The sequence below is a fragment of the Convolutriloba macropyga genome, chromosome 5 (assembly GCF_964194025.1).
Source record: "Convolutriloba macropyga chromosome 5, txConMacr16.3, whole genome shotgun sequence".
In the NCBI taxonomy this organism is placed as follows: domain Eukaryota; kingdom Metazoa; phylum Xenacoelomorpha; order Acoela; family Convolutidae; genus Convolutriloba; species Convolutriloba macropyga.
Window position 1 is genome coordinate 56,177,884 of NC_134472.1, and position 23,616 is coordinate 56,201,499.

Genomic DNA, 23,616 nt, shown 5'->3' on the forward strand with positions numbered 1-23,616 from the left:
GAACAGAATTTCACTTTCTCGCTAGTGGTTTTTTGTTCCCAAGCGGCAATTTCACTTTGATTTTCACTGTTTTTTCGATTTTTTGGATTGAATTTTTTTCTAAATTGTTTTCTCAATCTATTCATTGTTCATTCTTGGTCTAGTTTTTTTCGAACCAATTTTTAATTTATCGCTATTGGTTTGTTGTTCGCATGCGGCGTTTTGACATTGATTTTCTTATTTTTTTTTCATTTGTCTGATTTTTTTGGAAATGGTTATCCCAATTCACTCATAGGCTGTTCTAGGTTTAATTTTTGGTTTAGTCAATGAAAATTCTTTGAATTGTACGCCAGGACTTGTTCTGTTGTTTTTTTGTTTCGTCTCACCCTGACTTCTTGGAGTTGACATTTTTAATGACTTTTGTGACTTCTACTGCTTTGCAGTAAAAATTTGTGTTCGGGACGTCATATCTGCTTTTAGGTCAATCGCGTAACTTTTTCCAGTTTTTTAGTGCAAGTTGTTTCTAAGAGCTTTTTTCATAATTTGGCCTGAAGTATATTTAAAAATTTCACAAGTGATTTTAGTAAGTACTAGTTGTTCTGATGAACTAATTTTGGCAGATATAGTTATTTCAGAATCTCAATTTATAAACAAATTTGATCAGATTTTTTAATAATATTTTACCAGATTTGATTTTCTTGTTTTTACTTTCATATTTTTGTTTCAAGAGGAACATAAATTAGTGGTGGAACGTTTTAACTGATGAGTAGTTGAATGACGTTTAAATGGATTTTCACTTCTAGTCGTTTTCGGAATTCTTCCGGCTGTGATTTTTTTTCAAAATGTGTTCTCACATTTTCATGATTTGTGATGTTAAATTGGAGCAGTGATTTTGGTCACGCCGAAACAGGAAATGGAACGAAAAAGCGGGTGGTTTTGCGGCGTAAAATTTTTTTCTTTAATTTGAAAGTAGAGTGAGAAAATGTTTGAACAGAATTTCACTTTCTCGCTAGTGGTTTTTTGTTCCCAAGCGGCAATTTCACTTTGATTTTCACTGTTTTTTCGATTTTTTGGATTGAATTTTTTCTAAATTGTTTTCTCAATCTATTCATTGTTCATTCTTGGTCTAGTTTTTTTCGAACCAATTTTTAATTTATCGCTATTGGTTTGTTGTTCGCATGCGGCGTTTCGACATTGATTTTCTTATTTTTCATTTTTTGTCTGATTTTTTTTGGAAATGGTTATCCCAATTCACTCATAGGCTGTTCTAGGTTTAATTTTTGGTTTAGTCAATGAAAATTCTTTGAATTGTACGCCAGGACTTGTTCTGTTGTTTTTGTTTCGTCTCACCCTGACTTCTTGGAATTGACTTTTCAATGACTTTTGTGACTTCTACTGCTTTGCAGTAAAAATTTGTGTTCGGGACGTCATATCTGCTTTTAGGTCAATCGCGTAACTTTTTCCAGTTTTTTAGTGCAAGTTGTTTCTAAGAGCTTTTTTCATAATTTGGCCTGAAGTATATTTAAAAATTTCACAAGTGATTTTAGTAAGTACTAGTTGTTCTGATGAACTAATTTTGGCAGATATAGTTATTTCAGAATCTCAATTTATAAACAAATTTGATCAGATTTTTTAATAATATTTTACCAGATTTGATTTTCTTGTTTTTACTTTCATATTTTTGTTTCAAGAGGAACATAAATTAGTGGTGGAACGTTTTAACTGATGAGTAGTTGAATGACGTTTAAATGGATTTTCACTTCTAGTCGTTTTCGGAATTCTTCCGGCTGTGATTTTTTTTCAAAATGTGTTCTCACATTTTCATGATTTGTGATGTTAAATTGGAGCAGTGATTTTGGTCACGCCGAAACAGGAAATGGAACGAAAAAGCGGGTGGTTTTGCGGCGTAAAATTTTTTTCTTTAATTTGAAAGTAGAGTGAGAAAATGTTTGAACAGAATTACACTTTCTCGCTAGTGGTTTTTTGTTCCCAAGCGGCAATTTCACTTTGATTTTCACTGTTTTTTCGATTTTTTGGATTGAATTTTTTCTAAATTGTTTTCTCAATCTATTCATTGTTCATTCTTGGTCTAGTTTTTTTCGAACCAATTTTTAATTTATCGCTATTGGTTTGTTGTTCGCATGCGGCGTTTCGACATTGATTTTCTTATTTTTCATTTTTTGTCTGATTTTTTTTGGAAATGGTTATCCCAATTCACTCATAGGCTGTTCTAGGTTTAATTTTTGGTTTAGTCAATGAAAATTCTTTGAATTGTACGCCAGGACTTGTTCTGTTGTTTTTGTTTCGTCTCACCCTGACTTCTTGGAATTGACTTTTCAATGACTTTTGTGACTTCTACTGCTTTGCAGTTAAAATTTGTGTTTCGGGACGTCATTTCTGCATTTAGGTCAGTTGCGTGACTTACCTCTTTCAAACGAAAGACTTTGGAACTCACTTATGGAACTTTAATTTTTATGAACTTTTGCTACTTAAAGGTCAATAGTGTGCATCTAAGTAGTGCCAAACTTTTATGCCCTAATTCCTGAGTAATAGAGTCTGCTGTTTTAATATGGAATATTAGTTTTGAAAAAGCTCCGTTAGAGTTTTTCTTGTAGAGCAAATGTGTCTCATAAAAATGACAGTCCGAATCTAACCCAAAAAGTCTAGTGGTCTGTTAAAAAGCTGGTGGTCGATCTGTTAATCTTGTTTCTTTAGTTGTTTCAATTCAGGATAGGCCACAAGCTTCTATCGCGGCTATTTTCCGGCAATCTGCCGGCTATGTTTTATGTTGCTAAAAGTGATATAGCTGCAGTTCCCTTTTTGTTTCTATCTTTCTGACTGATGCTCCATGACACATTCCTATGTGAACAAATAGCATATTTTACTAAAATTGTTGCGATAACGACACTTGCATGCCTAAGCGATGAAATTAGTTTTTATTGACCGATGAATCCAACGAAAATCTCAAATCGCTGGAAAACTGTTTTGGTATAAAACTATCTTTTTCGGCCACTTTTTTCTAGCTACTGTTGCTATAGGACGATTGTTGAGTAAATATAACTAATCGGCCATAGTGTGACGTTAGTTGTTATCTCAGTAGGTTTTACGAACTGTAATAATCTGAGTAGGGTTGACTATTGTTATTATCACACTCGAGCGTAAATTATTAGCTCAAGTTGCCAGAATTTAAATACTTGCAAGATTCTTCAAGATTTTGATCAAGGCTGAAAATTTTTCCATGGATTTCAGTTTTGTATGTTTAGTAAAGATTAATTTGCTTCAAAGGAGCTTTCTAAAACAGTAATACTCTGATTTATTTCTTTGCCTGGATTGACATCTTGCAAGTTTTGAGTTCACTCATTACTAGGGACTGCCCTGTTGAGGTTATAATAATAATAAATTGTTTACTGGAGTCTTTACAGAATGAATAGAGCACTTACACGCATCAAATTTTATAAAATTAGAGCACCGGAGAGATCGCCATTAGACCATAAAGTCCGTTTTCAGGCGTCTCATAATCAGAAGAGAAATATCATGATATTTCAGAAGGTATCCAGTGGAGATCAAAATTAAAATGAGTGTGAAAAACAAGGAAGACCAGATTTAAAAGCGATTTCAAATAACCAAGAGTTTTGATGAAAAAGATTTCTTATTTGAGCCATAAATTATCTATTCATTCTGTAAAAAATACTTTTCTAGCTTTTCATTGGCAAAATTTTTCGACTGTTGTGCGATCAAAATTAGAACTTTTGATACAAAATCAGATTCCAGTATGACAAAACGTTTACGAGCTTTCGAAATTTATTTGATCAACTGTTTTCAGAAAAGAATGAATTAAGGGGGACATTTAAAGGATGTTAATCAAATAATGCAAAATAAAATTCGTTTTTCTCTTGAGCACAGTTTTGACAGTTCACTTTGTGTAATGAAGTAATTTGTGTTCATGATACATTTTTCACGTCTTTTGTATAGTCAACAATTTAAAAAGGCACAGGTGAAACTCCTGAGCGAAAAAGAAACGTCTTTCTTTTTGATGAGAAACTGAGTTAATCTTTCGAATAAAAAATTTCAGTTTTGTATTTTTACGTCGATTTTCTGCATCGTAGCTCTATTGGCTGTCGCATAGATTACCTTATAAATAGCCGCCATCAGCCTCGAAACGGCCATTGTTTAGGTGCCCTCCTTTTTTACAATTCAAAGAATTTGAATTTTATAGGGGCGCTGTCTTTTTTCGAGATGTTTTCACACATTTTTCGATGACTTTGATCTTTCGAAACGGGATAAACAAGTAAAGCCCGGCAGGCATTGAGTCTCATTAGAGGCCCAAATTGCTCTGAATAGTCCATTGAGTGCTTAGAATGCTGCAGCTGCTGAAATGGCCTTAATTTTAAGTTAAAAGATCCTTTTTAGGAGTTTTTGAGCTCAAAATGGTTATTTTTCACGTTTTTTGTGATTTTTTGAGTTTTTGTTTGTTTAGCCTTAGGTTGAACTTTTTAAAAATTGAGGTCTTTTGCGAGAGAAAATTACATGTTATGATCATTTTGTGAGCTATATGTTTTGGTACTACAACCACAAACACACAAAATGATACTATTTTTTGCGTTTTTTTTCAAGTTGTTGATAGTTTTTATCAGTTTTTTCAGGCTCAGGTGCCAGGGCATCTAACTCCTTTAGGGCGTGATAATAGGGCACTGCATAGTTTCTAGTAACTAAGAAATGGTTTCAACTTTTTAATGTCTCGGATGTTAGCTTTTTTTCATAAAATCTGCAATTTTAAGTTTTCTCGATTTTTGTTTTTTTGTCGAGCCTCAAGGGCCTAAAAACCTATTCCTTGGTCTGATAAAAACAGATACAATGATGATTTTTCAGGCCTTGCAGATATAATAGTGGACTGATTTCAGAGACCAAAATTGGGTCTGAACATATTTTTGAAATAAGTATTTTCAAAGGGATCAATTTTTGCCTTCGGGGTAAAACTTCAAGAGTTTTAGCAATGCGTATGTTTTTGTTTAGTTTGTTTGATTGTTTTTTTCTGAACTTTTTGGGATGATTTTGTTTGTGTTTTTTCTGGCGTTGTTTTTTGAACTTACTTCACTCACTTTCAATTCTTTCACGTATAGAATTACGAAATGTAATGTGTTGAATGCTGTCAAAGTCAAAAGATCAAAATCAAAGGAGACTGGTTAAACCGATAAAGCCCGGTCAATAGGTTGTTGAGTATTAGGTTATCAAAGTTTATTATAATGTTTGCTAGCTGACATTGGTATTAAGCTTATTAGCTTTCAGTTTAGAAGCTAAATTAGGTATAGTTTTAGAATCCAACTGAAATTGCGCGCCAAATTAGAACACTTTGACACTGAAAAAAAAAACAGAAAAAAATTCGGTCAATTTCTTCTTTTTTTTCTGTTTCTTTTTCAGTCCCGATGTTTATCAAGTGCGTCAACGGTGGCTTTTTTCCGGCAATCTGTCGACTATGTTTCAACAACTCGGCTATTCAACAACTCGGCTTCTCGGAGTTTGAGCTTCTCGATAGCGATAACAACCGTGTGGTAATTTATATGAAAACATTAATGACGTGCTTGCATAACTACTGAATGGGTCTAGAATAGATTGACTATTGTTTGATGAGAGGTCACGCTATTTCGGCGCTCGCAACAAATATTCTTGCAATTAATTTAGTCCTGTTGGTCTTTTTTGCTATTTTTGCTTGATCGTTTTTTCGTATGACCGATTTGTTTTCTGTCAGGGACGAACCGTCAGAGATAAGGGGATGAACTGGCAAAGCTCAGGGGCATTAAGTTGATGTACAGTTCTCTTTGAGCTGTAATGGTTTCTGAGTGTACGTTTCCACGTCATAGAGTAAAGATGCTATTTTGGAAACCCTCTCCCACGCTTCTGTGGCCTGCAATCACAGCCAGACGAGGCCCACTGGTTTAAGAGCAATTGGTCTAACATTACTCCTCAATTTATCTGAAAATTGTGATCTAGTTTTTGTTTCAGATGGGGTAGCTAGATCAACCGCCTATGGCTTCAGTGAATTGAGAAATGCCATTTTTGCAGTTGTGACCAACTCCTCCATTAGAGACATTGCAAGGAATGTCTTCATTCATCTGCACAATCTTGATTTGCCCTTCCATCTTGACAAACAGACAGGTGCATTGTCCAAGGCCATCGATAGAGGAACCAGGTACGTTAATTCAAAAAAAATCTTAAGTGAACGGATATGCATGTCGAGTGCTGGGCTACCACGTATGAGGGTGAAATGAATAGTTCTGGCTGTTATAAATTCACCACTAAATTATGGCTGCACAAAATAAATCTATTTTTTCCTGTCCCTCGAAATATCCATTTTGTCTAGATGAAATTTTTATGAACTATGTTTTGTTTTTATCTCAATTATTTGAATTGTTAGCGGTAATCTCAAAATAAAATAAATGTCTGCCGCAAATATTGCACTTATTATATGTGAATTGATCCTTAAAATGAATTTTGTGTAGAGGCATCAACTTCATACTGGGTGCGCTGGTGTTCAACATTGTGCCCACCTTCTTCGAAGTGGGACTCGTCACTGGCATACTAGTAAGGTGCATTTATATCACACCTCTGTCAAACTCGCTTAGTATACTTAACAAGGAGCGGTAATATGCGTTCGCATATATTGTTCTAAGCCGTCAATTTGATAACTGCCAAATAACAAAAATGAAATATTGAATTTTGTTTATCACAGCTTACTATATAGTTTTTTAGGCGAGTACAGAACCATTTATTTACGACAGCTGTTATGGGATTTTACTATGTTAATTAGGCAGAAAGAAAAGAAAATGTGACTGGTAAATGTTTGTATGTAAGTCGGTTGTGATGCTTCTCCTCGTTTATCTTTTTGAATATAATCATGCGTTTGTAATATGATGAGGTTGACGGGCAACTAATCATTATTTTATTGGTCTGCTTGTTGCAAGCATGATTAATGGCTTTCGAACAAAGTTTCTAGCAATTATATTTGCCTTGCTGGTCTTTCTCTAATTCTTTTTTTGTACTACCAATTTTCGTCTGAAATTTTCTGTCTGAGCATTTGACTTTTCATCTTCAAAAACCAGATATAGAGGTAAAACCGGGCGGGGAAATTTAATTAACTGATCCGACCTCTTTAAATTTTACTAGCCTCTAAGTGTGCAAAGCATTGAAGCTGCTGAGAAGAATTAAAACCATGGTGCAATTTTTGCTCCAACTCCCCCCCCCCCCCCAAAAAAAAAAAAAAAACCAAATGCAAATGTATTTTGGGAGCTGTTCGTCAGACGGATGCGCGTTATGTATAATAGCCGCCCTCAATTTCTCAGCCGGGTATTATAGCACTCCGTTTACTTCTTACTTCGTCAAATCAAAATTTGGTTCGCTTTACCTCTTTTTGCTGCCTTTCGACATTTTGCATGAAATCTTTTTGACTTCTCCAGGCTAGTTTCATTCTTTGTTCATTCTGCTCAAAGTGCTTTTAAACAGCAGTTGCTCAGCAAAGCAATCTAAATTGAACAGAATCAGTATCGGAAAAACGAAATCGGGATGAACCTATAAAGCCCAAATATAGATGTGCCTAATCTAGATGTGCCCAAATATAGAACCTATAAAGCCCAAATATATAGAACTTATAAACAACAATCAATTTTTTGATTGTTTTTCTGTTCCTTCAAAATCCGAATCGGTGCTATGTGAATCAATGGCAGTTTTTTTCGTACAATCTGCCGGCCGGGTATGTTATACACTTCAAAAACAAACACTGATATTATGAAGTTTAGTAGTAAATAAAATAATTTTTGTGGCCAATATGTTTCATTTCTCAAGTTTGAACAAAAATGCATTTTCTGGAGCTTTTAAAGAAATGTCAAACAAGTTTCAGGGTTGGAAATCAGGATTCTCAGTGCTATGAAATTAGATGTGGTCATGGGACAGGAATTTTCAATATAAGTTAAAGGGAATAATTTTTTGGTACTAACCTTTTTCTCTTAAGAAAACTGGCCTTTTCAAATTAACCGTCGAAAAACTTTGTTTGAAATTCAGATGAAAAACGCAAAAAAGAAAGAAGGAAGAACCAACCTTTCGTTGGTGACAGAAACTTGAAAATTGCCTGCAAAAATAAAGCTTAAGAAATCGACGCATTTGACTGAATCAAAGTTTGTTTCGCTTTAACTCTTTTTGCTGCCTTTCGACATTTTGCATGAAATCTTTTTGACTTCTCCGGGCTAGTTTCATTCTGCGTTCATTCTGCTCAATGTCTTCGAATATCACTATATCCAAAGTTGACTTAAGAAACGTTTGGAACCCACGCCCAATCTTTTGGAACCCACGCCTTTTAATTGCTCTCAAACAAAGTTTGTATCAAATATTGGCTCTTAATAAGCCAATGTTTCGAGGGCACTTTAAAAAGGACGTTGTCATCGTTTGAATTTGCACCAAGTCAATTATAATTGACACGGCCGATTTTTTTTTCACACAGCCGAAGTCGATTTTTATAACAGGGATTGGGAATTTCAAAACATCACAGATTTCAAAAGTGTCAGATAGCCTTGTTTTCTCTATTAAGTTGAATATGTTCTAGTTGTTTTGATCGAAGCTTAAGTTAAATCCCACCTGCCTTATACTATGTTTTGTTGGTTTTTGTTCTGCTTCATGAAGAGACCAATATTGCAAAACAAAATGTAAAATTTCGAAATATTTTTAAAAAATTAAAATTAAGTGATGTGGAAAACCTTTGCAGTCCAAATAATAAATGTTTCTTGGTTTCCAAATATTGATTTTGAATTCCAATATTAAAAGTAAACAATTATAGCCTACACAATTTTTCTCGTTTTAATCAAGCAAATTTTTCACTCTTTTGTCTGAAAAATGGGAAAAATTATTTCACAAAACACAATTAGCACAACCTTGTAGCCAAAAGGAAAAAAGTTACGAACGCATTACAACAACACGATCATTTTTAGCTAATAGAAGATATATTAAATACGCAAAAACGTTCTGATTTGGAAATGGAATAGAAGAACTAGAATAACACTATATCCAAAGTTGATTTAAGAAACGTTTCGAACCCACGCCCAATCTTTTGGAACCCACGCCTTTTAATTGCTCTCAAACAAAGTTTGTAGCAATTATTTTTTACCGGTTTTTTTAACCGGACAAAAGCTTGACCGATTTTTCGCTCGACCGATTTTTCTGTCTGACTTTGACTTTTTGTTCTCAAAAACGGGATGAACAATTAGCGCCCGGAAGGCATTAAGTTGCTGTGCAACTCCCCTAGAGCCTTACGCCCTGCTAGTCTCTATGTTGTCGATTCACCAAAACTGTTTTAGCGAAACACTGTGTGAATGGTGGTTCTTAATCTTAAAAATTTGACCCCATCTCAGTCATCCCCCCTGTTGACTGTTTTAACGGGACATTGAAAACAAATTAATTTTAATTGCTCAAATATAGAGAGCTTGTTAATAGTTTTTTTATAGGAACAAGTAGGTATCTGTTCTGTCATATTTGAAGTTCTTATCCTTTATACGAGTGCAAAGGTCTAATTTTTTGAAAACATTGCCTCATTTCTTCGCCTCTTCAAGGATCAGTTTTCAAAAGCTATTTTCAGGAACGCTTTTCTATCTCTTGACGCAACCGATATCGGTGGATCAATATTGACATTACAGAAAAGCGAGGCAAGCATAGTGTTCCGAACCCCCGGATTATTTTAGTTTTTGGAACGATAATGAATCACGACATTTAACGTGATTCATTTCTTCGCCTGAAAACGAAGAAAATTTGAAAACGTTGCCTCATTTCTGCCTCATTTGAAACCGTTGCCTAAATTTTTGATAACGTTGCCTCATTTCTTCGCCTCTTCAAGGATCACTTTTCAAAAGCTATTTGCAGGAACGCTTTTCTATCTCTTGCAACCGATATCGGTGGGTCAATATTGACATTACAGAAAAGCGAGGCAGGCATAGTGTTCCGAACCCCCGAATTATTTTAGTTTTTGGAACGATAATGAATCACGACATTTAACACGATAATGAGTCATTTTAAAAGACAGTGTTAAATGATTTTTTGTCTTATAGAAATGAAATATTTCGAGTTGCTCTCGAACGAAGTGTAGAGCATTTATTGAAGTCGTAAATGTATTCTATGCATTGTTTTTTGCGTGACCGATTTGACTTTGAGCAATTAGTTGGACGTTAATTGGCAGCATTTTTTGTCTTTGCGTTTGCTTTGTGTTAATGTTGTTGATATGCTCATTCATTTGTACTATTTACCTTTGGAACTTGTTAATACTAGTTGAATTTTTTTGTTGTGTTTACATTTGCATAGTGTCTGTCAATTTTTTGGATCAAACATTAAAAACAAAAATATCAGTTGATCTCAGGCAATTCTAGCCCTCAGCAATCTGAAATGTTTCCGCCCATCGTGAACAATAAAGTTAGAGTGTATGAAACGACTAATAGGTCCTATAGCCTGATTGTTGTTCAGAGGTTTTAATATAGCATAATACGCAATTCAAAAATGACTTCTGTTAGGTTTAACGGTCAGCTGAGTCTAACCAAACTAAGGTTGTTATTGTTCCGACCCCTCTTGGGGGGGGGGGGGGTGAGGGGAGGAACTATATACTCAAATGGGTTTTTTTTGTTCAGTCAATTTCGGCCGATCGATATATTCATCGTATAGAGTTGAGACTGGTATCATTAGAAAGCTCGTCCAGCGTAGAATATGGAATTAAAAAGCTTTTTTTCGTTTTTTACGGAATTATGGAGGTTTAAACTTCTGAGAAAATAGAATGAATTCCGTTGATTTTATTCACTTTTTCCGGAATTTTTGACTAAAATGTCTTCAATTTTGCTAAATTTGTTATATTTTTGTAAGAAAGTGTTTTATTTTTGTAAGAAAGTATTTTATTTTTAAATATAAAAACATTGTCGACTGTTTTTATTTAATTTTTTTCAATTAAAAATTCTGGCTAAAATATTTCAAAATTCAGACTTTTTCATCAAAAAGAGCACGAAATAAGTTTCTTTTGTCCACTTTGATTAAATTGCAGGAATTACACACCCATACACCACTAACACAATCTTTAGACTCAAAAGGGGGCTATTTTTACTTCAACTTCCGTTGATAGTACTCTGTAATTAAAATTTTATTGTTTTTTTTCTAACTTTACACGTTGATTATCAAAAACGCAGCATTTGTTTTTGATTTTTTAATTAACAAAATATTTATATCTATAAAATATGAATAAAAAAGTGTTCCTAATAGACAAACAACATTAGCAGGGCTAGTTTTGGACCAATCCTGGACTTACAATCCAAAAATAGTTCGGATTTGTAAGCAGTCGGCCTTTTTTTAAACTAAATTATTAGATCTTTTTATATTAATTAAAGAACAGAGCATTTCAAATCAAAGCTCAGTAGTGATAGGTCCATTTGTCCTCGTAAGTAGCTGCAAATTAATGCATCCAGATTTTTACTTGAAAGCATATGGTCGTTTTGAAATTTAAAAATATTTGATTTTTAAATAAGTAATGGTTCATCAAATTTTGCCTATTTTCCTAATTTTGTCAACTTGCAGCTTAGTGTCAGCAAAGAAAAAATGCATCTTCTTTCTACTGATTTAAGAATTAACCTCTTTTGTGGTTTTACGCCTTAAGTCATGGTTTTCTGGCTTTGATACTACTAGATATCAATTTTTTTTGTTTTTAGGTAATTGCCCATTTTGTTTTTAGGTAATTGCTCATATATCACATTATTGGCATTCCATAATAAGGCAGAATTGATAATATTAAAATCTCTAAAGGTAAAAAATTATGGTTTTAACTGCTTCGACAGTACTTTCTCGAAGAATTCAATTGAATTTTTCAACTGTCGTTTGAACTGTCGTTTTTACTGTGTCTTTTTAGTCGTTCTTGTTTGGCAATGTTCTGATGATAGAAGATAGCTGATGCCTTTCATGACTTTGAAAACAATCGTTTTCCAAAGTTAAAAAAAACACTTCAATTTCGCAATTTTGATTCTTTGTCTGTTTGTTACCTAGTCTCGTTAATTACAGGCCAAATATGACATTAATGGTGTCACGGGAAGGCGTCAAAGGGGATTGGTGTCATAAAACCTAATGTTTTCAAATGATTCGTTATGATCTTACTGACTTCGACACGGGTTTTTCACACAAAGTAAATTAATTTTTGATTTTTGTCATATTTGACGTTCTTTTTGTAGACATAAGACATATTCTTATTATATGCAAGTCTCAGGGGCTTCCTTTGAAAGAAGAAACAATCATATTTAATTTTTTTATAATTAACGGCTTTCATGACTTTGAAAATAATTTGTTTCTGTTTATCGACTTGTTACCTAATTTCAACAACGTGAGTTCTCATAATACAATATCGGTGTTCAGTGAAGGTGCAATCGAACATATTTTGAGGGCCAAAGTATGGCTTTACGGCCTCAAAAGCGTTTTTTGGCAAGTTTTAATTGACTTTTTGTTGGTTGTCTTTGTTGTTCTTTTGTGAAACCTCATAAAAATTTGATTACCGACAGTTTGCAATTTTTTTTCCATAGAAGCATTGTTAATCGTAAACCTATGGGATATCTTAGTTGATTTCTGTTGGTTCTCAGTTCTCATTACTTTGAAAGTAATTGTTTTTTAAAAAAAATAAGCACATTTTTTAACTTCACTGTTCTTGATCTTTATTGTCTAATTGTTACCAAACCTTATTATGGACTGTTCCCATATCTGTTCTAGTGAGTTACAAGATATTTTGTTTAAATTCAGTTTTATTTGAAGCTATTTTGACATCGTTATTAAGTTTTGTTTTTTAAAACGGACAAAGTTTTTGATGTAATTAATGTTTTGTTGTTGTTTGATTTTGCTGTTCGTCTCGACTCGCTTTCTTAATATTGGCATATCGCATCAATATAATGCATCATTTTAACGCCACTGAGTTGTTTACTTTGGAGGCTATCTTTCCGTTCATACACAATTTTTTTTTTTGAAATATACTTGAATTTTTGGGTTTTTCTATCTGTTCCTCATTTGGTAGACAATTATGCCAAAATTGTGGATAAGCGGGGTCGGAACCTTATGTGCGATCGCACATTAGCGAGCCTCCTTGTTGTTATTTGAGATCTTTTTCTAGTGATTTCTAAACGGGTTTGTTTGATCATAAGTGTATTTTATTTGACAATGGAGACACACATTTTAATGTAAGGTTGACTCAGATTCTCTATCAGTCCAAACTTTTTTTAGCCTCCCCCTTTGAGAGGTATTATTCGGCATTTGGCCGATTATCTTGTGGCCTTTCAGATGAGATCTCTGTTGACATTGTACATCAGACAGGTATTCCGTTTGAATAATGTGCTGTTACAGTACGAATCTTAGTTCCAAACAATTTATGAAAGTAGAAAATAATCGTTTATAATTAAATTAAATTGAAATTTCAGTGGTACAAGCTGGGCCCTGCCTACGCAGCAGTATCCGCAGTCACAGTAGCCTCATACGTTGGATTCACATTCGCCACCACCGCCTGGAGGACCAAATTCAGAATAGACATGAACAAAGCGGACAACAAGGCACAGAGTCACTGCATAGACTCCCTCATCAACTACGAGACTGTCAAGTACTTCAACAACGAAGTGTTCGAAGCTAATAATTACGCCAAGATATTAGAGAAGTATCAGACTGCAAGTTTGAAGAGTAGTCAGTCGTTGTCATTGTTGAATTTCGGGCAGAATGCTATCTTCAGTGTTTCCATGGCAACAATGATGTCCCTTGTCGCCTCGGGAATTGTCGGAGGTTGGTAGTAATAATTTAAAGTAACCGAGTTCTGAATGGATTGCCGAATGGATGTTTAAAGAATGGATGTTTAATGAAAATAATTAAAAGGATTAGGACACAATAACTAAATTGAGAATTGTGCTTTTATTTTGTATCAAGTTGTAATGCGAGACACTCAAGGAACGACGATAAAAAATGTGGCAATTAATTGACCAAAAGAATAGAGTTTTGCGGTTTTGTATAGCCTGTTAAACTCCAATGCAAAAAAGGAAGTTGGTTAAGGAGAATTTTGAAAAGTTGCACAATAATCATTGGACCAAATCTTAATTTCCTTGTATATCACACCTAAATCTTGCTTATACATCTAGCAGAGGGAATTGTGTTTCCAGGTAGTTTGACAGTGGGTGACTTGGTGATGGTTAATGGACTCCTGTTCCAACTGTCTCTGCCCCTCAACTTTCTAGGCAGTGTCTACCGAGAGGTGAAGCAAGCACTCTTAGACATGGAGACACTCTTCAACCTACAGAGGATAGAACCCAACATCAAGGTTAATTCTTGCATGTTGAATTGATATCGCTCTTCTGCGTTATCACCTACTAAAATGCTATTTCTGAGCTGATTTTTTACTCCCTACAGCGATGTGGCTTTTTGGCAAACTGCGTCACTATGTTTTTGCTAAGTGATGCAAAATCTGAGAATTCGGTTTCTTTTAGTGGCCACGAACAAATTTCAGTTTTGATTTCCGATCAGTTGAAAGCTGGTTAAGTGACAATTGCGGGTTTTCAAATAACCGCGACGTGATACGAAGGTTTTGGTTGGTTTTAGAGGACGCTTTAGCACTCAAGAGACGTGATCGTGGTTAATTGCTCTCAAAGGAAGTTTGTAGCAATTATATTAGTCCTGTCGGTCTTTTTAAGGCAATTTTTCGCGTGACCAATTTTTCGTCTGACGCATTTGACTTCTCGTCCTCGAAAACGGGATAAACAGGTAGCGCCCAGCGGGCATTAAGTGCTCTTAGAGCCTTTCAGCTCATTAGTCTTCAAGTATGCGATTCACAGAATCGGTTTTGGTGACATACTTAGAGATTGGCTCTAGAGATTGACTCCCCCTCCCCCACTGTTGCCACCCCATCAGCCCCCCTGTGCACCCCTTCCCCACCCGCTGCTTACGCCCCTTTAATTAAGCTAAAGCTAGCCTCACTAAACCGTGCCTAGCTACTGACGAAGCCAACCGCTCGCCAGTCGTTTGAGAGCAGTTCGCCCAACGTTAGTTTAGTGCCAAATAAATTATGTTTTTTTTTTTCAATTCAAACAGCGTATTATTGGAATGTTCCTTGTACGAATTGAATTCTGAGGCTTCAACAGTCTGTCTTCGAGGCAAAAATAAATATTATTGTTTAATTGTGTTTTAGCTCCCCGCTCATAGGATCAAAAAAATTCCCCTTTCATTGGGTGAGGTCTCTTGCTAAACTCTCGTCCAGTTTGGTGGTTATGAGTTCCAATACATGACCGTTCTTCATTTGAAACCTACTGTAGTCTGCATCTCTAAGAGTCAACATGATACATATTGCTGTGGCTTGTTGCTGTGGCTGACCTTGCTTGATTCAGATAGTTGAAAGTTCTAATCGCTAAACAGATCATTCTAATCGCTGGAATTGTCTCTTCTGCCTAACGTAGCGCTCACTTTTGAATTTACTCATTAAACCGAACAAAATTTTGAAACGATAAAGAAATGAAATAATTTCTTACTTCGCTGCTGTTTTACGCATTTTGTTTGTACTTTCTGGCCTCAGCAGAATCCCGTGTAATGCAACAATTCTTCGCCACATTTGAAATTCCGCTAGATTACAGTGGAGAGGTGACAGCAGCATCCAGAGCTCCTGGTTGAACCGTATCCTAACAAGGAGGCTCGGTATTGTGCGTACGCACATAATGTTCCGACCCCGCTCATCCACATTCTTGACTTAATTGGCTACCAAATGATGAACCGATAGAAAAGTTTCAAAAACATACATATCGCTCAATAAACCATAATGGATTACAATAAGGCCACGCTAGAGGGCCGATAAAACTTGTTGTTAATAGGACTACTGGAAAAGACTATAATAAAAATTAAATAACAAACATTAATTACGACCAAAACTCGATGTCTATATTTTCAAAAAAAATTATGATAAAATCAACCTTGCATCAGATAAAACCTAAACAAAACAAAATAACCTTTACTTCAATAGAAAAGATATGGGACCTGTTCTCAATGCGACTGGGTCACGAGTCGACAAACAGAGCAAAAAGGTGCGAAGATCAGAAATACGTTTCTATTTTTGAAAACAATTGGTTTCAAAAATGATTATTATTATTGGATAATTAGTGAAATCACCAAAAATTTCATTAACATCTGCATATAAAGCAATTGAGACCTGTCATTATCCAGTGTACGTCATACGACTACAAAATGAAGGACAAATACCAGCAAAAATAAGCTTTGCACGAAATTGCAGTGAAACCGTTAAAACGGTTGGAACCAAAAAATGTTACTAAGAGCAAATGTTCAATTTTTTTGCAATTTTTCAAAGCCTATGGGACCTACAATTAGCGTAACAATATTAAAAGAAAACAAAAGTCCTTTAAAACGTTCAAATATGAAAAAAATTCAATTATGTTATAAAATTTTGTAGTAACAGGAGAAACAAAGCCGAGAAACAATTGGTTGGAACTAAAACCATTATTAATTGAACTATAGCTCACTAGAAACGGGTTATGAACTGTCGTTACCGAAGCTAAGCTACAAATCGACCAAAAGAAAAAAATTTTTAAAAAAATGGCGAAGCTCCAATATTTAAATATTTTTCAAATTTTTGAAAATCCTTTTTTTTTCAAATGTCATAACAGAGATAAGATTTCAAAAAAGAGGTCGATTAAGATGCAACACCTCAGAAATGCAATTGGGCCTGTCATCAACGAGACTAATTCACGAGACGACAAAATAACAAAAACAGGCAGAAGCCAAAACTTCATAAACAATTTTACAACACAGTGTTCAAGGCACTACATTTATAAGATGTTATCTGCAAGAGCTGTAAAGCGTCACTTGGTTCTCATCTGAAAATCAATGTAGTTTTCCCTATAAAAGGACTACATAGAAACGACAACAAAAAACCCAAAAAGTGAAAAGTAGAGGAATCTCGAAAAATTTTTATGAAACTAAATGGCCCAAGCAATCAGTCAAAACATATAACCAACCGCGAAAATAAAGTTTGAGGCAACAAAAGTATTTGAGACGTCTTATTTGTGAGATTGATTTTTATGGTGACAAAAATCAAAGCAGAAAGGAAACAGTTGAAAGTCTTTTTTTAAAAAAGTTAGCTTGAAAGTTACTAAAAGAAATAGCTATGTACTGAAAGGTTAAAATAGGTTGTTATATGTCCTGGGGAAGCAATTGAGAGCTATCAATATCAGGTATATGTCGTGTAACAAACAAGAGAACGACAAATTTACGCAAAAAAGTCACTAAATTTTGCAAGAGAATAGTGTCTCAGCCCAAAAGCGCAAACTATTTAATAAAAACAATTAACATTTTCGGATACGCCTTTTTTTAACCCGGTTCAATTTCCCAAATAAACTTATCTTCAACTGGATCTGTCGATAATGTGATAATTCGACAACGAAACAAAATGAACTCAAAAAATCTGCATTTATGCTAAAAAAAATCGAAACTAAGTCATTGGACTACAAAAGGTATAAAAACATGAATGCAAAACGTAAGAAATCCACAGAATTTTACGAAAGCAATCGTTCAGAGCCATAAACACGACGAGCTTTACTCTGAAACCGTAAAATATGGTCGCTAGTGTTCATTTTTTGTAAAAAGTATCTGTCGATAAAAGAGCCCTCATTTGAAATTCTTGTCAGCAATATGCATAAGAAACTATATTTGGAAATATATTTTTTTAAAAGTCCGCGCCCCATTAAAATCTGAAATTTTTTACCGTATGGATCCATGGTGAGATCAAAATCAGCAATTATATTGATGCGCGGCTTTGAAGACATTCAATTATTCAAATGATTGCGAAATAGATCAATTTTTAAACAAAATTTTTCAATATATCAAAAATAAATAATGCGTTTCTTTTAATTATCGTTGTTAAATTTGCAAAAATGTGGCAAAATTATGATTTCTGAAGACTTCTAAAACCAGCGGGAGTGCAACTAGCTCTCTCTTCAAGGTTGTGATGAATATGACTGCAGTTTCAAGGCGTCTACTTTCAGCAAATTCAGTGAAAGCGGGCCAAAAATGCATATTTGGTCCCATTTTTGACAAAAAAGTCTGATTTTTGAAAAATTTTGCATAAATTTTTAGCGAAAAAGCTCAGATCGAACAATTCAGCAACCCCCCTCTATCTTTTAAGATAAGATTAATAACACTACCGTTAACAATTTCAAGATACTTTAGCAAAATTAACGAAAATTTGGTTAAAAATTACGGAAAATGTGAACGAAAACAACGGAATTCACTCTACTTTTCTCAAGTAAGTTTAAACTTCGATAACTCCCTGTAAAAAACGAAAATGAAAAAAAAATCTTTTTATTCCATATTCTACGCTGGACGGGCTTTCGATCGGCCAAAATTGACTGAACAAAAAAAACCCAGTTGAGTATATAGTTCCTCCCCCCCCCCCCCCCCCCCCCCACTAAAAGTGGAGTCGGAACAATTAGGCAGAGATAAGTGACCAGGCCTTTGAACTACTATCGGGTAACAGCATTTTCTGTTTGCATACGGCAGACAGATTAAATGTGTTGCCTGGCCACGTTATTCTTTTTCTTAGTCCTTGCGTCGATTCATGTATTCACGCTCATAACACTACACAGCTTGATAACCTATGGTGTCCAGTATCCCTGAGATGCAAAGTGGGCTTTTTTGTTATGTTCTGACACGTAATTGGCCTTTAAGAGCTACAGACTATCTATACAAGGAAAGTTGTAATCCAGGAGATTATGTTGATGCTCCTGACAACCAAGCTCCTAATTGTAGTGAAGAAAGTGATGCAAACGCAGCATTCTCTATGAAGGTCTAACTTCCAGGTAGATTGACAAGGCTGAATTGTCTTGGGCTTTCCTGACTTTTTGCTTTGGGTTTATTGCGAAACAGCAATTTCATCTATTTCCTCAGTTGTTATGTTAAATGAACTGTATTTGATTGGCTTTGATTTTGTTAGTTTTTCTATGAAGCTTTTGGCAGTTTTTTGTAGTCCAACTCTAGCTCAAGCACGCAGGGTACATCCGAAGCAGGCCACCATCTCTTACAGAGCTACTGTTGTGACGTTTGTTAGTTGTTTTCTGTAAGCCTTAACCTACGTCCTTAATAGAGCTAACAACCTATGAGGTCTTTTTTAGTTTTCATTTGGGCAATGTTTGCTTAATGATCGGTCTGAAAAGAATCCAAGTGCTTTTAATAGATAACAGTTGTCCTAGTGAAAAAGTTCCACTCCACATCCGGTGTATAAGGTGTCAAAAGTAAAAATTATCTCAGCAGCAAAACAATGTTTTGCTGCGCAAGAGCCCTGGGTCGGTTGCAAGAAAACCTTAACATCATCTAGACATTTACGTACTGATAAAATTTGTCTGCATGTGGTTTTACAATGTAAAACGAGCGATTTTTTGACCAACTTTTATATTTAGACTAATGATAATGCGCCACCATTGGTCATATCTCGCGACAACGCGGCCATTGAGTTTGACAACGTTACTTTCGGCTACGTCCCTAATACCGAACCAATCTGCAAAGGTCTATCATTCGTAGTGCCTTCGAACAAGAAAGTAGCTTTCGTTGGGGGCAGTGGGTGTGGAAAATCAACTATCATCCGTCTCCTATTCCGATTTTATGACCCATGGTCTGGCAGAATCACTGTGAATGGCCAGGAGATTCGAAATGTGGACTTGGAATCACTGCGGAAGTGCTTTGGAATAGTTCCTCAGGAGACGGTGTTATTCCACAACACATTGGAGTACAATATCAAATACGGCAATGTTAATTGTTCAGATGAAGAGCTGTTCACAGCTGCTAAATTGGCAAACTTGCATCATACAGTGATGCAATTTCCTCAGGGATACAAAACTGAAGTTGGAGAACGGGGCCTTAAACTATCAGGTGGGTAATTGGGTTGTAATTTTGACCTCCATAGAGCTCAAGAATTTATATGAGCTCTCCCCATTTGACAATAGATAGGTTTTAAATGGTATTTAGATATGCTATCAACTTGAAGTGCAATTACAGCAACGATAATTTCAAGTACATTTTTGAACATATCGGAATACTGGTAACGAAGTTTTAAAATCGCAAACATGAAAAAATGACTTGTATTTTTATTGAGTCTCATTGAAATTGTATGTTCACAACACAAGAAGGACACGGGAACGCAAAAGGAATAATTCTGATAATATTAGAATATTTTGATTAATTTTAATGACAACTTGCCATTTGTTTGTTCGGCGTAGGTGGCGAGAAGCAGCGGGTGGCTATAGCGAGGTGTATGCTGAAGGATGCGCCCATTCTCTTGTTCGACGAGGCGACAAGTTCACTCGACAGCATCACTGAGACTGTGAGCATATTGGTCTTCTCAATTCAAACATCATATTGAAATAAATACAAAATACTTCAGAGAATAAATAGACAAATAAATTGGGGTATTAAGGTTTGTCATATGCGTAAATATTTTGATAGAGCAAGGGGTCTTATAATAAGAGATATAATTTTACCGGCATAACTTTTCATTACAAAAATTTTTTTAGAATTTTTTTTAAAAAAATTATCCATTATAAAGAAAGCAGTCAAATATCCGAAAAAACGTCGTTCAAAATCTGAGGAAAATATAAGATGAGAGAAATTTCCCGAACTGTACAGTTTTTTTCCAAAAAATGTGTCAATCTAAATTGATCAGTAACCAGAAAGTCTCGGGAAAAGTGGAACAACTTACAAATAGCAATCCGGAAAAAGCAAAATTAATTTAAGGAGAAATTAAATGGAAATGATCAAAATACTCGAATGTGTTCCAATAGACAGAAAAATACAAGGGTTTAAAACTTGTTTCTTAGTTGTAGTTTAAGGACCAAACTATGCATATGTTTGTAAGGTGATTCTTAAGGGTTTACTTTTTTGTTAGTTATAAAATTTTGATTTTATATTTTGAAGAATTTAGGAAATACAAAATTTTTTAATTTATTCAAAAAGGGGGTTGATCAGCAGTGTAGCATTCACGAGTTATTCGTTTAAGAAATTAATGGACTTTTGTATATTTTCTTACGCGTTTTTCATCAGTAGTCATATGCGTGAAAAAGACTATGATATAAGCAGAAAGAACCCTTTTTTAAACATGTAATTTCAGTTTATAACCTAAAAGGTTAAAAGTACTTGTTACAAATTAAAACAAATCGCTACTTTATTTTCTCATAAATTATATACATCGATTTAATTTAATTCATTTAATTTGGAATCACTCTTCTCTAAAACATCACTTTTGTTTTTCTTAAAAAATAATTTTTAATAGCTCCCATAATACTGTGTAAGAATTTTTTTTCTTTTTTCTGTTCTTCAGCATGCAAATTTTTTTATGCTGAAGAACGGAAAAACTGTTCAGCTTTCATTAAAGATTTAGTAATTGCTCTCGAAAGAAGTTTGAAGCAATTATTGAATACGTGTTGTTCTTTTTATGCAAAGTTTTTTTGGTTGACCGTTTTGACTTCTTGACTGACTTTTACCCCCTTGACGTTTTCGTTTTGTGTGATCTAAGTTCTCTCATTCATAAGTGTCGGCAGCTGAAATCAAGTGGCGGCATTTCGCTACTAAATCAAATGAGAAATGCGCTAAAATTGATGTTTCTTAAAATATCAGTAGTTTTAGTGGCATATAATAGCCTCTAAAGACGTCATTTGAAGCACTCGCAGTTGGTCCTCCGCCCACGACTGAAGCAGGTGGCAATAGATTCGATATCCCACAAGTCTTCAACCCGCTTTTCGAGAGTTTTTAAACGACTTTCTCAAGACCTTATAAGATCTCCTTGTTTGTAAAAGAAAATCTACAGGACCTAGCGGTTCCATTAGGTACACCATGATTAATTGTTACATTTTCAGAAAACTTACCATTAAGTTGTACTATCTTTTCTGGCTCTGCAAGAAATGGCTTGAACATAGTATAGATTCAACTGAAAACCATAGTATTGAAGTCTGTTTCGACTATTTTTCCGTTCAAATGTTGATGATAGTCATGATATAACTCTATTAAGCAATACTAACCCGATTATATTAAATGTGTATTTACATTAAAATTACACTAATCTGTTTAGAGTATCATGCACGCCATTGAGGAATTTTCGGCTCAGCGCACTTCCCTTTTCATTGCACACAGACTGTCCACAATAGCAGATGCAGATGAGATTAATGTATTGAAAGAGGGCAGAGTCATAGAGAAGGGAACTCATCACTCTCTTCTTTTAGACGACAACTCTTTTTACTCAAAACTTTGGAGCAGTCAACATTAAAATTTTGTAATATTTCATAGAAATGTTTGTCCAGATTATAGATAATGTTCATTAATACTTTTGTTTCCTCAAAACACGGAAGCTATGTACAGTTGAAACTTATTTAACGCTACACGTTTTGTAATGGTAATTTTTTCTCAAAAACGGGATAAACTGGTAGCGCTCGGAGGGCGTTAAGTGGCGGAGCAGCTCTCTTAGAGTCTTACTAGTCTCTAAGTATCCGATTCACCGAAATTATTTTGGAGGAGGCAGTTTAATGGCGTGAAAGGCGGTTCTTAATCTTAAGAGTTTGACCCCCGCCAGCAGCCCCCCCCCCCCAACACTCCCATTGTCCACCCTCCCAGGTGTTCGCAACCTTACCCCCATCGCTTGACCCCTCCGCGCATCGCTTGACCCCTCCCCCCACCCAACGCTTGCACCCCATACACACACAGCTAGCTAAAACCAGTGTGAACTCACTGCGAGTCTTCTGAGAGCAATTCTGTCAACTTGAGTTGATTGTGTTCAATGTGTACGTGAAATAGTTCGTTCATTTTAATAATTGAGAATCAGTCAAGATTTTACGGATTCTTCTGGAATATATTGTTCCGGAACATGTAGAGCAGCAAATTTAAGCAGTTTGACACACAGGTTTACATTTTTTTTAATCTGACAATTTTTCTCATGAATATTTGTTCACAGTAGTTTGCGACTGCTTTCAGTAAATCTGGTTTTGATGTCTTTTTAAGCTTTTTGTTTTCCACGAGCAGTATGCAATTTTAGGTCTTTTCTCATTTGAACCATCCACCAAAGATTTCAACTCTCTTAATTTTCTAGTACTTTTTGGTGTATTTGTTTATTTTGCTGCTAAGACAGTTACTTACTGGAATGGGCTGTTGAATGAGCTTCAAAAATTAAAAAAGGATATTAGTCGTGTTCAATGGCAGGGCATTAATGATTTTGTTTGCGTCACCTCATTTGACATATAGGAGTTACGTTTCTGGATTCAAACATTATTTACACACTTTTATTGAAATTATATAATAGAATTACAAGAATAAAATAATGAAAGATATTTTTAGAATTTATTGCCTTTTGGATTTTTCTTCAATTATATTCTCTTGAAAAAAAGGTTAAACACAACAATTTTGATTAGAGCTGAAAAAATAGTAATTCTGACTATTTATAACTATTTATCTTACGAGGTTTCTGAAATCAATAAAAATGTTCTTTCACAGGAAATGTGTGTTATGAATTGCTTTTCAAGATAGCAAACGAAAACAAGTATGTTTCTATGTAATACAATGTTCGGGATCATTCAAGCATGTCTCACACTA

At 34.8% G+C, this 23,616-nt stretch overlaps 2 protein-coding genes across 2 annotated transcripts in view; one reads left to right on the forward strand and one right to left on the reverse strand.

Moving 5' to 3' along the window:
• Positions 1 to 22,412, forward strand: part of LOC142340111 (uncharacterized) — a 42,416-nt gene extending 20,004 nt beyond the window's left edge. Inside the window, exons 4-10 of the mRNA XM_075390546.1 lie at positions 5,980 to 6,166; positions 6,477 to 6,558; positions 13,434 to 13,785; positions 14,157 to 14,314; positions 19,446 to 19,914; positions 20,262 to 20,365; positions 22,106 to 22,412. Of these exons, the coding sequence (XP_075246661.1) occupies positions 5,980 to 6,166; positions 6,477 to 6,558; positions 13,434 to 13,785; positions 14,157 to 14,314; positions 19,446 to 19,914; positions 20,262 to 20,365; positions 22,106 to 22,300 (1,547 nt within the window). The 3' untranslated portion in view covers positions 22,301 to 22,412. The remainder of the gene's footprint in view (positions 1 to 5,979; positions 6,167 to 6,476; positions 6,559 to 13,433; positions 13,786 to 14,156; positions 14,315 to 19,445; positions 19,915 to 20,261; positions 20,366 to 22,105) is intronic.
• The window catches only part of LOC142340423 (uncharacterized), a 464,952-nt gene that overhangs the window by 252,421 nt on the left and 188,915 nt on the right, over positions 1 to 23,616 (reverse strand). The gene's annotated exons all lie outside the window — the stretch shown is intronic.